The sequence below is a fragment of the Scleropages formosus genome, chromosome 2 (assembly GCF_900964775.1).
Source record: "Scleropages formosus chromosome 2, fSclFor1.1, whole genome shotgun sequence".
NCBI classification, from domain to species: Eukaryota; Metazoa; Chordata; class Actinopteri; order Osteoglossiformes; family Osteoglossidae; genus Scleropages; species Scleropages formosus.
The window spans coordinates 43208995-43224239 of record NC_041807.1 but is presented as its reverse complement, the minus strand read 5'-3'; the positions used below and the strand labels follow the sequence as shown (position 1 = coordinate 43224239).

Genomic DNA, 15245 nt, shown 5'->3' with positions numbered 1-15245 from the left:
TACATTCTATACTTCTGTGTTTTTCTAAAATTCATTAAGAATTGTTTACAGTCTCACTGAATATTTAAAATTTAACTTGCTTTACTCTCATCAGTATAGATTTAATTTGTACTTCCCTTGGAATATCAGTTTTAAACAGTATGGAAGTGCTGAGATGACTGCTACGCATCCTTATGGCTGGTATAGTAAAACATTATTGCAAACTTACTGAATTTGCCCTAGCTTCTGCTTTAGTTCTAAGTTCATACTCTGAAATAGGGCACGGCTTATTCAGCAGACTGATGTCGTTCATGGTCCACCTCTGATAGGCATTATCAAAAGTACCCATCAGTATACTGGCAAAAGTCAAAGTGAAATATATATACCTGCCGAATGGTCCCAGGGGTGGTAGCCATGCCATAGACCATACAAACAGGAACCATGAGTGTAGAGGAGAGGGTGAAGAACCAGCCAATAGCGTGACCCCACCAGGGGTACTCATAGACATTGCTGAATTTCAGTGGGGTGAACTTGATCAGGGCAAAGATGAACGTGGCCTGGTGGCGACACATGTACAGAGGAAGAGGGATCACAGGTCAGTGTCCAGGATAAAGGCTACAAGAAGGAAGAATACGGAAGTTGACAAGCCAAAATAGAGTTCCAGGCTGCGTTTAAAATTGCAATATGTATTGAAACTTATCTATGACCAAGTCATAGGAAGAGTACATAGTGCAGTGGAGTTAACAGGTACAAATTCATGAATTTTATGTTTTACTTGGCAAGAAAATCGAATGATGGGCTAATGGATGTGGTCTAATGGAGATGAATAATGGTGTTGCATCCTTTCTGTAAATCAAACTTAACAATGTTGAGCAGCAGAATTTGCACAATGGAGCAGCAAACACTCACCATACAGATAGATGGGGTTACATATTGCCAGCAGTATTTCATTAGAAACAAAGGCCGATATCCAATCATGTCCTCGATGTTATCATACATTTGGTTTGCACCTGGTGGAAACAGCAGGCAGTAAGAAGTGATCGTAGCAATCAGAATAAAGATCCACATAAAAAAAATGTTGGAAATGTTTCTTTTTTGTGAGTGAAAGGACTGAGGACTTCCAATATCAAGTTGTACCGACCGTAAACCCAACCAATACACAGTGACTGAAGGAATGCAAAGATCAGGAGGGTCATTCCACTGCAGGCATAGTAATCAAACAGCTGGAATACATACATCCCACCCTGTAGACAGACGGAGACACGTGAGTTATCAAGAAATGGGCAATCTTAACATTTGCAAGGGCACATAACTGCAGGTCTTGCTAAAGTCAAATATCTAAGGGACTTTCAGAAAATATAAAATGGTAGAATTTACTCCAAGTCAGACATGTTGTGACTGCGATGTGGGTCATTAGAGGCATACAGCTGAACATGCCAGGCTCAGTCAGGTGACCACTTACCTCTGTGACCATGACCAGGCCAATGAGGAAGCCTCCTACACTGATGACGAGGAGGAGGACCTTGTGGCGGTTACCGGTTTGGAAGACGGCTGGGTACATGTCAGATATGGCTGTCATAAGAGCCTCCAGGCCAACAAACTGAAGAGAAGCAATGAAAATAAAATGTGTATGAAGCTCATGAGTACCAGATTCTGTAAAGTTTAGGGTTAGTATCAGTCTATGAGAAGTTATACATAGTGCACATGTAGAGAAGTGGAAAGTGATGACTTACTCTGTCAATTGAGTATAATTATACATTTCAGTGTAATTTTTAGCAGTAATACTTTTTACTTTTACTCAAGTATATTTGTCATGAAAGATATTTTCTTTCACCCTATTCTGATTGCATATGTGTGTGATAGGCTGAAACAATGTAGGGAGAGCAACTCACTCAAGCGTACTACAGCAGTTTGAAAGTTTGAACCTGGGTTATTGAAGTCCAAGGCAGTCACTCAACACCACTACTCTACCAGCAGTCTTAGAATGCATTTTCAGATGTTTATTTTCACCACAAATTCACAAAATCTGTTGTGTGTACGAAGGTATACAGATAATATCACCTCACCCGAAAACTAAGTGGGCTACTATTAGAGAAACTGGTAGAACTTACAGAACATATAGAAAACACTGGGGACCTCTCAATGGTTCGCTCGATGGATACAAAAGGTCCACTCTTCTATCCTAAGTGTCTTTTGAAAGTCAGCTTCTATAAACGCTGCTCCTCAAACTGAACACATCATGGGAGCAGTTTGGTATCAATTAACTGTTTGTCTTGACTTATTAAGGGAAAAAGAAGTAGTCTAATGTGGAATAAGAATTCTGAGGATTAGAATAAAATACATCATCCCGGTTGAAAGGTACATTTTTATCCAAATATGAACCAGACCCGAACTAGTGCTCATATTGCTCAGGGTGGTGAGGCACTTCAGATTTGTCCAAGAGAATGGCAAGGATTTGTCAAAGCTCCCACCTAGTCTACAGTTACAACTGCTGGCAGGGCATCCGACGCCTTTACTGTCGCTTCCATGCCTGCACCACAATTGACAGCACCTGACACAGATCACGCATCTGACAGCGATCATCCCTCACCTTTGAAAGACCATTCTCAGGCCCTCTCACTGAGACAACTGTCCCGTTTGTGCCTACGTCCCGTTCTTCTTCGTCCCTAGCGCCTATTCTTCGTTCCCCGGCTTCTGACCATTGACCTCATCTACTGACTACGTCCCTGGATCCTTGCTCCCACTCTGACCGCTGATCACCCGACTCTTCACCCGTCTCCAACAACGAGAACTCGCATGACTCCTTGGTTCCTGATCTTGCACTTGGGTTCAGCCGTCCCCGCATCCTCGGTTCAGCATGATATTTACATTACTGATTAAATAACACCACCATCTCTTTCAGAGCATGAACATTTAAAAATGAGCACCTGAAATCAGGATGGATCTACAACCTGAGCGGTGTTGTTCAAAATACAGAATAAATGGGATATTTTGAACTAAAATGACAGTGCCTCTTTGTTAGAGCCAAAGGAAGGAAAAGTAAACTTGTCCAGCCCAGTCTTGTTTTTTTTTTATTTTTTAAATGAAGAATGCTCCACTGAGCAGAGATGGGTTTTAATAATGCAACTATTTCTTTTTTAAGAATATTAACATCTTCATTCTCTTAATTACATGACTCATTTCTTTTATGTTTGAGGTTATAAATTGGAGAACTCATGAAACTTTGCTTGAAAATACTAATGAAACTCCTATAATATCATCTGTCACGCTAATAAATACAATGTGACACAGTGAAACCTAAAGCAAAAAATAAAGCAACATGAAGACCAGTGTGAGACCCAAACAAAAACAAGCTATGAACAAGAATCCCAGCAAAACACAAACCATCAGAGCCAAGAAAACACCAACACTAGCACATCTTTTTAGCATCAGAGTTTGTACAAAAACCAGTCTATGAAAAGCACTGTGTCCATTGTCTCTGATTACCTTGCGTCTGACTTCATTGAGTATTTGTCCAAATTCTGCGTTTTCTTGTTTGGCACTGATTTTTCATCATCAAATCACTGTATCACCAGAAAAATGAATTCCACACATGGGCTCACAGTGACAACAGTCTTTGAGTGCTCCTTGAAACAGATGCGTACCTTCAAATGTGATATCATGTGTCTTGTTGCAGCTTCCCCTAGATCTTGTCAGAAGAGCGTAGAAATCAAACTGCTACACTTCTGGGCAACTTTCGGTCCTGCTGTACTGGTGGGACGTCTCATTTTGGAGAGCTGGTTGGCAGAGCTGCCCAGGTTGGCAGCTCTGTCACCAATAATCATTTGAGTCTAATATTCCCTTCGGCATTCTTAGGCACAGTAAGCCCAACATTTTCACATTTTTCAGTCGGTCTTGTTTTTCAGCTTTCAGCTCATGAGCTTTCTCTTGGTATAGCTCAGTTTTGAGCTCCAGGGCAGCTTGGCTATCATCTCTTATCCCTGATAAAGTCCAGTTCAGTTGACAGTGGAGGGTGGGGCTGCCTCGCAGTGGTGACTGTCGGATAGACTAAGGTCGAAAATTTTTGCCATGTTCCGGTCTTTGTCGGGGACATCTCCTGTACAGCTCTGGTGGACTCCGGCTCAACACCCACATTGGTGAGGTCTGATGTTGTTCCAGCTGGAACTGTTTTAGAACAGACCTCTGTGCACCTACAGATTGTGACAGATGACTCATGAAACGGAGAAGGACATTTTTATTCATGGTTGGGGGGGATGCCGGTAACTTTTTCCGCTTGCGTCGCAGATGTACGAGACCCGTCTATCTTGGGCCTGGACTTTTTGAAGAACACAGGTTGTGTTCTAAACTTGGGGAGTGGTAAACTCATTCTATCTGGGGGACGGTGTGTGCAGTTGACCCCCCTTCCTGCCATGTTGCTCCAGTGTCTACTTCTCTCAGCACAATGACTGTTCTAGCAGTAGACTAACCATATGTGGGCATTATTAACGACCCCCAATGTCCTCCCATCAACAGTGGCCCTACTTGAAGTGGCCGTCCTAACACTGCCAAACCCTACTGCTTTTCAACCATGTGTACCTCAGCATACAATACTGCAGAAGACAGCTGAACAGATGGATAGCCTCCCTGCAGTTAGGGAGATTTGGGAAAATAACTGTGGTGATCTGGATATCCAACAACAGGAGAGCCTGTGGCAGGTTCTGGATGTTTTTGCCTTCAACAACAATGAGGTGGAACTCATGCACCTTGTCCAGCACCACACTGACACAGGAGATGACCAACCCATCAAAACACGGCCCCGCCATCTCCCCATTGCATAGCAGGAGGCTGCTGACAGAGAGGTGTACGCATTGTTGTAGGCAAGAATCATAGAACCGTCAGATAGCCTCTGGTCCTCGGGTGTGGTCATGGAGCCCAAGAAAAAGAGCACAAGGTGGAGGTTTTGTGTTGACTACAGACCTTTGAACAAGGTCACAAGAAAGGACTGCTACTCTTTGCCAAGGATGGATGAAACACTGGACCTCGTATCTGGGTCCTCCTGGTTTTCCTCCCTGGACCTGCGCAGAGTATACTGGCAGGTGCTTCTTTCACCAGACTCCAGACCAAAGACGGCATTCAGCACCACCAGGGGGACACTGGCAGTTTAAGGTGCTTAGTTTTGGTCTTTGTAATGCGCCTGGGACTTTTGAGAGACTCACGGACAGGGTGCTGTCTGATGTTTCCTGTTGAGAATGTCTGGTGCACCTGGATGATGTTCTAGTCCATGGGCGGTCATTCCAGGCTGCTCTCAACTCTACGACTGCTGCTGGGCAGGATTGAAGTGGCGGGTCTGAAATTGCACCCTGAAAAGTGTCACTTAATGATAAAGGAAGTGGAGTTCCTGGACCATAAAGTGGGTGGAACGGGCATCAGCATACTGGAAGAGAAAGTAACAGTCATAGGGGACTGGCCAGTGCCCACCAAACAGGGGCAGCTCAGTAGTTTCCTGGGGCCATCCTCATATTATCAGAGGTTTGTAAACAGCTTTTCCTGTATCAGTGCCCCACCTCGTCAAACTCCTGCAGAAAGACCGCACGTTCACATGGACTCCTGAGTACCAGTATGCATTCACCACACTGAAGCAAGCCCTCATCAATGAGCCAGTTCTTTCCCCACCTGAACCCTCTTTGCCTTTGGTCCTGGAAACGGATGCCAGCGATGTTAGTATGGATGCAGTGCTGTCACAGGCAGGTAGCACTGTCGGGGGAAATGAGTTGTGGCGTACTTCAGGCAGATCTTCAACAAGAGCAAGAGGAGCTACTATGTGACCAGACGTGAGCTGCTGGCTGTCGTGGTGGCAACCCGGCCTTTTAAGTACTACCTGTACAGCATGGCCTTTACCATGAGAACTGATCACGCAGCACTCCAGTTCACTCCGGGGGCCAGATGGCACAGTGGTTGGAGGAGATGCAGGCCTACAGTTTCACTGTGGTGTACAGGAGTGGGGCTCAGCATGCCAACATTGATGCCCTGTGTCGGTGTTTGTGTGCAGCTGTGGGCTGCAATTACAGTGACCAGAGAGACACTCGAGAAAGAGCGCTGTGGGGTGAGCAAGCCACAGAGGAGTCAACATGTCGCATGCTGCAGGCAGTAGATGCTACGGTGTGAATGGCAAGGCAAGAGCTGGATGCTGATCTGCAATCAGTGCGACAGTGGGTGGAGGCTAGACAGAGACCACCCTGGGATGAGGTGACGGGATTTTCTGTAGCTGCCAAAGGTTTATGGGGGAAGTTGAATGTGCTGCTTCTAAAAGAAGGGGTTTTGCAGTGAGCCTGGAAGGAACCTACCATTGGGGAGGAGAGGTGGCAAGTTGTGGTGCCTAAAGCACTTAGAAACGCTGTGCTGGGGGCTTGCCATGGAGGAACAGGCTCAGGAAACTTCAGAGTCTCCAAAACCTTTTGCAGACTGAGTCAGGGCTTTTACTGGGGACAGCACCACTGTGACATGGAGGATTTTTGTAGGAGGTGTGATGTGTGCACAGCCAACAAAGGCCCATCAGACCAGGCCCAAGCGACACTACAGCAGCAGATAGCGGAAGCACCTATGAAGAGGGTGGCTGTTGACATATGGGCCTTTTCCCTGTTACTGACAATGGGAACACATATGTGCTGTGTGCGATGGACTACTTCACAAAGTGGCCCGAAGGCAATGCTCTGCCAGACCAGGAGGTGGAAATAGTGGTAGATGTGTTGCTGGAGGGCACGTTCAGTCGATTTGAGACACCTGAAACCATCCACGGTGATCAGGGCAGGGACTTTGAGTCCAAAGTTTTTGCTGCCATGTGTGACCGGCTGGGCATTCAGAAAACCTGCACTGCACCACTGCGCACCCCAAGCGACGGCCTTGTGGAGAGGTTCAACCGTACCATGAAACAGCAGCTTGCTATCCTCACCGCCGACCATCAGTGTGACTGGGACAAGCATATCCCCCTTCTTCTGATGGCTTATCGTTCTGCTGCTCAGAATTCCACAGACTGCACCCCTGCTGATGCTGGCAAGGGAGATCGGGATGGTCACGGAGATTGTTTTTGGTAAACCGCTGGACTTTCCAGTTAAAAAATGGGGCCCAGAGTATGCTTGCAACCTGCAGGACCGTTTGGAGAGTGCTCACACTTTTGCGGGAGACCAGCTGGAGAGAGCAGGCATGCAGTAAAAAGTGCAATTACAATGTGAGAAGCAAAGGGAGACATTTTGAAACAGGGGAATCAGTTTGGGTGTATACCCCGAAACAGAAGGGCAGGTACCCCAAACTTGACAGCCACTGGGAGGCCCCATGTAGAGCTCTAGAGCGGGTGGGGGAAGTCGTCTACAGAATATGAGTCCCTCTGAAGGGTAGGAATGCTGTCCTATGCCGGGACAGACTGGTCCCATACAGGGGAAATGCCATCCCTGTGTCCGAAAGGGCCCCCTTTACCATCTCTGGAGCTCTCACAGGAAATGGACCCCCGTCACCCTCTGTTTCCGCACCTCCCAGTTCCCCAGGAGCTGTCACGTCCACGCCCACAGCACAAGCATCTGACTCCGCACTAACTCACATGTAATCACTCACCCTATAAAAACCCTCTTCAGCTCCAGTACCTCTGCGGAATCTCGTCAGGGACAACCGCCCTTTCCTGTGACACTTCGTGCACAAGCATCGCTTCGTTTCACGTCCTCCGGTTTTTGACTCTCGCTTCGTTTCCCGAGCACGTCCACGGATCCTGTTCCTGTCCTGTTCGCCGTTCGACCGACCCTTCGCTACGTCTCCCGACCTCGTCCATGGATCTTCGGTCTGACCCTGACCACTGATCAACCGACCCTTCGCCAGTCCCCGACACCGGAAACTTCCCTCATCCCTCATCTCCGGACAAACAACGCTGCACTTGGGTTCAGCCATCCCGGCTCCCTGTGTTCCGCGACAGGAGCCATATCTGACTTTTTTCTGGACAATAATTTAATAGGGAAACCCGGTCCTTACTCCAGGGAGGACCAAGTAAGGCCAAGAAGACAAAGGTGGAGGCCTGTCCATCTAAATGACTTTATTGTGCACCCTCGGGGTAGACGGTTTTCATAACGGGGAGGACAGTATAATACCTTTCAGTATTATTTGTTATTTAATTGTAAATGGTTGTGAGTTGGGGGTGCGGTGGTGCAGTGGGTTGGACTGCAGTCCTGCTGTCTGGTGGGTCTGGGGTTCGAGTCCCGCTTGGGGTGCCTTGCGATGGACTGGTGCCCCGTCCTGGGTGTGTTCCCTCCCCCTCTGGCCTTACGCCCTGTGTTGCCGGGTAGGCTCCGGTTCCCCGTGACCCTGTATGGGACAAGCGGTTCTGAAAATGTGTGTGTGTGTGTGGTTGTGAGTTATAGCTGTGTTTTATTGTGTTCTTTATCTAGGGTGTGGTTGCGAGAATGCATGTGACGTGAGAGGTGTGGGAGTGTGCATGAGGGAGAGCATGTGGGAGCTGAGAGAGAGGAGCAGTGTGAGTTGGCTGTGCACACATGGTCTGCTGGACTTCTTTTAGTTGTTACTGCTGTTGGTTGCAGACGAGACAGTAGTCCATGTTATTGTACGGAACTTTAATAAACCCCAGTCCTGTTGGAATTATCCCTATTGTCCTGCTTGGGATGCCTTACGACAGATGGGTGACCTGTCCTGGGTGTGTCCCCTCCCCCTCTAGCCTTGCGCCCTGTGTTGCTGAGTGAGGCTCTGGTTCGCTGTGACCCTGTTTGGGACGAGCGGTTGTAGACATTCTGTGTGTCTTAGTTTGAGTCCAATAGCAGCAGCTGTAACCATTACACTACCAGCTGTCCCTTATTACTTGTAGACATCAAAACGTATGTTCTGTTAAGAACGTGCCTTACCTCAGTGTCCAGGCCGAGCAGGATGATCATGATGAAGAAGCAAACTGCCCATAACTGAGGCAGGGGCATCATGGCCACTGCTCGAGGGTACGCAATGAATGCCAGACCTGGACCTGGGAGCGAAACAGACTGTTCATCACAGACCTCACAATACAGCAGGCTTGGACTAGCAGGGTTTCGACTGCAAACTCTTCAGGTTTCAGTTCCCTCAACCTCACCTGATTCAGCCACCTCAGAGATGTCCACTCCTTGCTCACGGGCCATGAAGCCCAGCACAGAGAAGATGGAAAATCCAGCCACAAAGCTTGTCCCGCTGTTCAGGAGGCACAGATACATGCAGTCTCTGTAACAAAGGACACTTCGCTCCAGCACTGGATCTGAGAAACTTGTCATCTATGTTCCTGTTATGGTCACAGGGTTGTGCAAGACCTCTAGCTCCCATGGCACATTTCACACACATGAATGTGGTCAAATGGATGTTTTGTTCTCCACTCACTTGTAGCAGTTGTTGTTGTACTTGTTGTAGCTGCCCAGGGCTGTCAGACAGCCAAGACAAATAGCATAGGAGAAAAATATCTGTGTTCCAGCATCCATCCATACCTAAGGGTCAAAAACACAAGAATGGGTCGTTCTGGTTTTCAAACCTTTTGCTGTGGACTGTGGCTGTCAGTATACAAGATAACACTTCCCACACCCATCGCCCCTCTGGCCGAGGTGAAGGTACAAGTCTGCTCATCTCTCCTCAGTGGGAAAATTCTGTCCTTTCTCTTGACCTAGCTGACATGAACTCCTTCGAATGCCATGTAATCTCCATCACTGCCCCGACCACACTCATAGTGTTTGTTCTCTATCACCCTCTTGGCTCTCCCAGCTGCTTTCTGGAAGACCTTGACATTTTGTTGACCTCTCTCCCAGAGGATAAAACCGTTGATTCTTCCCATCTATCTTCAAAACTGCCCTCATCTCAGCACCATTAAAGAAACCCTCCCTGGATCCAGACTCAGCTGAAAACTACAGTTTCCACTTAAACTGTATAATGGGCAGCCTGTGACCAGCTACCTATGTTCCTCACCCTGAACGTTTTTGTTGATTACTGTCAGTCTGGGTTCAAAGTTTGATATTCCACCAAGACTACCCTGCTTGCAGTATCTGATGCTCTCCAGTCGGCTAGAGCAGCTTCCCACTCCTTGGTCCTCATCCTTGTTGACCAGCATTTGACACTGTCAACCACTGGATTCTACTCTCATTTCCTCTACTCTACTCTCCTAATCTCTACAGTTGATACAGATTCTCCAAAGCTTCTTCCAGTAAACATGTAGTATGATCAGCCCACACCTTATTCACCACTGAATGACTTATACTATCATACACTACTTACAATAAGTTACTCATCCATACACCAGTGAAGCACACTTTCTCTCTGAGCTCTCATTTTCTCTCTCTCTCTCTCTCTCTCTCTCTCTCTCTCTCTCTCTCTCTCTCTCTCTCTCTCTCTCACACACACACACACACACACACACACACACACACACACACACATACACACACAGACTATTGATGATTTCAGGGTCACTAATCCTCCTGAAGAGTTTGCCTTTGGACTATGAGGAGGAAACCAGAACACCCATTGGAAACTCAGGCAGACACAAAACAGAATAGAATAGAATAGAATAGAATAGAATAGAATATGCAAACTAGATATTGGAGATGTACATCACCGTAGAAAAAAGCATCTGCTAAATGAATAAATGTGAACGTAACATCCAGCTCTCCTGAGCTCCAACACAAAAGCTCTGTGTGAAAGAAAACTGGGCTCCTTTAATAGGGTAGCTGCACCTGAGGGTCAGCGAGACGATGGATGTCGGGGTACAAATAGAAGATGATGCCATCCTTAGCTCCAGGCAGGGTGAGTCCTCGAACCAGCAAAATCAAGAGCATTATGTAAGGAAAGGTGGCTGTGAAGTATACCACCTGAAAGCAAAAGAACACCATCGAAATGTTCTGGTTTAAATGTAACCTTCTGGAAATGGTTATACCGTCAGGTAAATTCCATGGCATTCCAAGGCATCACAAGTAGGTGTAAGGCAGGGCTCTCACCTTTCCAGTGGATCTCACGCCTTTCCAGACACAGAAGTAGCAGATGATCCAGGAAAGCAGAAGACAAAGAGCCAACTCCCATCTTAGAGTGCCCAAGTTATAGATACCATCTGAGATGTTCAACACACGCCTCCTGGAAGAGATAATTACATACTAATGAAATATACCTATTAATTATTGAACTGTTGCCACTAACGATTTCCTTCTCCCAAGTAACTTTCATTCCAGTGAAGTTAAAAGTTTTTAATTTGCAGCTGAGTGTTGTTTATTTATGATAGAATTAGGCTTATTGTGTCTCAGTACAAAGCGGGGGTGCGGTGGCGCAGTGGGTTGGACCGCAGTCCTGCTCTCCGGTGGGTCTGGGGTTCAAGTCCCGCTTGGGGTGCCTTGTGGCGGACTGGCGTCCCGTCCTGGGTGTGTCCCCTTCCCCCTCCGGCCTTACGCCCTGTGTTACCGGGTAGGCTCCGGTTCCCCGTGACCCCGTAAGGGACAAGCGGTTCTGAAAATGTGTGTGTGTGTGTCTCAGTACAAGTACATGTGTATTGTGAATTCACACCTTCATCACCACTCCCAGTTAGGGGCTGGTCTGTCGGATCATGGTCATTCAGGTTTAGCAGAATATCTCTATTTGCATTTGAAAACTGAGAGAGTTCAGAGCTTTTAAACTCACTGCCAAAACTCTATAACTGGTGATGCAGCATTTTCAGCAAATGTTCCGTTGTATGAGATGTTCCTCCGGTCAAACTCAAGACAGATCGCTGGAAGTTTCAGAACACAAAAAACAGCAAACATTACAGTTTGTGTTATTTCCTGTCCTTTTGGTGACTGTATTTTATTGCTAGAGCACGATACAGTATTGATAAGAGCTGTCAAAGGCAAATGAGTTTGCAGCCAAGGACTTTGTACCCCATTGAATCATTCCTCAAGAACAATAACATTACAAAATAATGTATTCTAATAAAAGCAGGGTGCCCAGAAAAGCAGACTCGGAGCACATTCATAGGGTTTCAGATAAAGTCATCAACTGCCATCAAACCTCAACAGCTGATACAGAACGTCGCTGCTGTCCGAGTTGTGTTTGACTTGCCAAAGTGCTCGCATGTATCTCCTCTACCCATTTCTCTGCACTGGCTTCCTATAGCTGCCCGGGTCAAATTCAAGACCCTAGTTATTGTCTACAAATGCATCAATAGAACTGCTGTCAGATATTTACAGGACTTTATCAACCGCTACACCCCAACCAGACCCCTTCACTTGTCTACTTCTGCCCCCTCAGTGGTCCCGCACACAAAAAGTAAAGCACGGAGGTTCTCAGTTTTGGCTCCATTGTGGTAGAACAACCTTCCCCTCTCACTCAGAACTGCTGAATTTTTGTCCACATTTAAAAAGGGTCTGCAAACTCACCTCTTACAGACTGACTTCACCAAGACATTTACATTTATTCATGTAGCAGACGCTTTTCTCCAAAGCTACATACATCTCAGCGAAAATACAATGTGTGCATTGTATTAAGTGAAAGAGACATGGCTGCAGACAAGTGATTCTTAAGTAAACCTAGTTGCCAATGTTCGTCACACGAGTAGGTGCATAAAATGCAGGACAGATGAATCCTGATAACCTTCCTACAAAATTTTTTTTGAATAATAAGTTACACAAACAAATATTCACATACAATACAGGAGTAGTAGCTGTGTAAAGGCTTTTGTGGGGATGATCATGAAGTTACGGTCCATGAACATTTACATTTACATTTTACATTTACATTTATTCATTTAGCAGAGGCTTTGGTCCAAAGCGACATACATCTCAGCAAAAGTACAATTTATGCATTACATTAAGAGAAAGAGACATAGCATCGTTTACACCATAGCATTGTACCCATGATCTCTTAAGCTCATGTAAGGTATAAGTGTTCATGCACCACAACTTTATGATCATGCCTGGATAACCCTTTATACAGCCACTACTCCTGTATTGTACGTAAATGTTTGTGTATCTCAGAAAAAAAAATTGTAGGGAGGTGATCAGGAATCATCTATTCTGAGTTTTATGCTCCTACTCATGTGATGAACATCAGTGCATAAAGTGGAAAGAAACAATTTTTAAGAGTCACACATCTTCAGCTATGTCTCTTTCTCCTAATGCAATGCACAAATTGTATTTCTCAAAGATTTACATTTATTTACTTAGCAGACACTTTTCTCCAAAGCCACTTCCAATGAACTCTATGTAGTGTTATCAGTCCACACACCTTATTCACTGCGGTAACTTACACTGCTAGGCACACTACTTACAATTGGTCACTCGTCCATACATCAGTGGAACACACACGCTCTCTGTCACTCACACACTATGGGGGATCCTGAACAGCATGTCTTTGGACTGTGGGAGGAAACCCATGCAAGCATGGGGAGAATATGCAGACTCCACACAGACTGAGTGGGGATCAAACCTACATCTTCTCACACCACCCAGGCGCTGTGAGACAGCAGTGCCACTCGCTGTGCCATGGTGCCATCCACTCACTAGATACATGTAAATGTAAATGTAAAGACCTGTAACTGCAAGTCATCTTGGATGAAAAGATATCAGTAATACTCTTCATATCACTTGGTTTAAGTCACTTTGACTTGATTACCATACAGCAACAATGCCATTATTACGGTAAATTGACTTAGAAGTCTTCTTTAATCTAGAATGCACAGGAGGAGTGGGGGGGGGTGGGCAGCCACTGGCACTTAGACCCCCAGAGTTTTTTTTTTCTCCCTCGACTTTCAATTGAGAGTTTTTATTCCTTTCCTTCATGGCCAGTACACATACTTATAGCTCTATAAAAGCATTGATAATGTATTATACTAGTTCTGCAGTTTGTTTCCTTGTCTGATGTTTTTTGTTTCTTTCCTCTATGCCTGTGTTCAAGCGCTCTGTGAATTGAACCTTGGAGAGAAGTGTCTGCTAAATGAAAGAATGTGAAAAAATATAAATGTATTCAATAAATATAACAGATTCATTAACAATGAGGAAGTTGCCCACCAGAAATGGAGAAGAAGAAAATAAAATAAAACACGCAAATTTGTAGTGCCTGTGTTCCAGTAGTTTCCACAGCTGGTCCAGGGAAGTTTGGAGCTCAAGGAAGCAAAGAGGTAGAAGAAGGACCAAGCCAAAATGATGATGTAATAGATGCTGGAGTATGAAACCACCACCTGAGATCCAAAGCCCAGTCCTGAGGAGAGAAATTAAAAGGAGGAAGGAGACACTGCGTAAGTATTCAGTTCTTCTCAGTTTTTTCAGATGCCTCCTATACACCATTCCTTGGGATCTGCCCAAACCTTACATCACACTGTTCCCACATCTTGGTCCAGGTCATGGTGATATTTCTCCTTGACTAATACACCTCCCTCCTGCCTGGTCTTCTATCTTTTGCCATCAAACCTATCCATCTGATCCAGAATACCATGAAACGTGAGACAAACACAGACTTGTGCTGCTGTAATGCCTGGACACGGACGTAAAGTATAACGCCCTTACATGCAGAGTGTATTTATAAGTAAACAGTAGAAACTGGAAAATTCTGTGCAGCTGTGATACAACAAGCATGAAACAAAGAAGTGTACTTGATATTCATGCATGTTAATAAACGAAACCGAAATACGTGATTAGAACAGAGATAGACAGACAGAACTCGGGGCTCGAACACAACACCCACGGTACAGGACCTGGGAAGCCAAACTAGGGTCGCTAGGCAATCACAAGAAATGCAGAAGAGCACTGCTCAAGAACCTGCAACACTGGGTATGTTTTGTTATTTTTATAGCTGTTGATTGTTGAGTATGAGATTATGAATAAGTGTGCGCATGGCTTGACGGTAATTTTTTGGCTCACTAGTCACTGTGACCAGTGATTTTCCAAAGTCACTAGCCATAATGCCCCCTCCACAAACATAAACAAAAGGTAGCTGGAGACTGTAACTGTACTTTCTGATAATTTATTTGAACAAAAATGAGTTCAACTTTTTTGTGCATCCACACTGTCAAAAAAAAAAAAACAATTTCATCTTGCTTAATAAAACAGGTAACCTTTTTTAAACATTTATATGTATATATTCTACTTTTTTTTCACGCCACCAAAACGTTGTCCACCAAAGTGGCTCGTAGGGGTGATTGAGTTACCCCCCCATCGCCGTTTTCTACCCGCATTTGGCAGGTGGCGGTTGTTACTGTCAAGCCCTGGGTGTGTGGCTTTGGGCCGATGAGACAGAGTTACGTCTCCTGTTGCCGCAGGGGTTATTATTCCTCT

The 15245-nt window shown here is 45.6% G+C and overlaps 1 protein-coding gene across 1 annotated transcript in view; it reads right to left on the bottom strand.

The window, feature by feature from the left end:
• LOC108931207 (sodium- and chloride-dependent GABA transporter 2-like) overlaps window positions 1-15245 on the bottom strand; it is a 42970-nt gene that overhangs the window by 11462 nt on the left and 16263 nt on the right. Inside the window, exons 3-13 of the mRNA XM_029247139.1 lie at window positions 14032-14172; window positions 11620-11707; window positions 10950-11082; window positions 10689-10823; window positions 9349-9452; window positions 9071-9195; window positions 8853-8965; window positions 1442-1579; window positions 1121-1223; window positions 889-989; window positions 366-536 (exon numbers count right to left, since the gene is read on the bottom strand). Coding sequence (XP_029102972.1) covers window positions 366-536; window positions 889-989; window positions 1121-1223; window positions 1442-1579; window positions 8853-8965; window positions 9071-9195; window positions 9349-9452; window positions 10689-10823; window positions 10950-11082; window positions 11620-11707; window positions 14032-14172 — 1352 coding nt within the window. The remainder of the gene's footprint in view (window positions 1-365; window positions 537-888; window positions 990-1120; window positions 1224-1441; window positions 1580-8852; window positions 8966-9070; window positions 9196-9348; window positions 9453-10688; window positions 10824-10949; window positions 11083-11619; window positions 11708-14031; window positions 14173-15245) is intronic.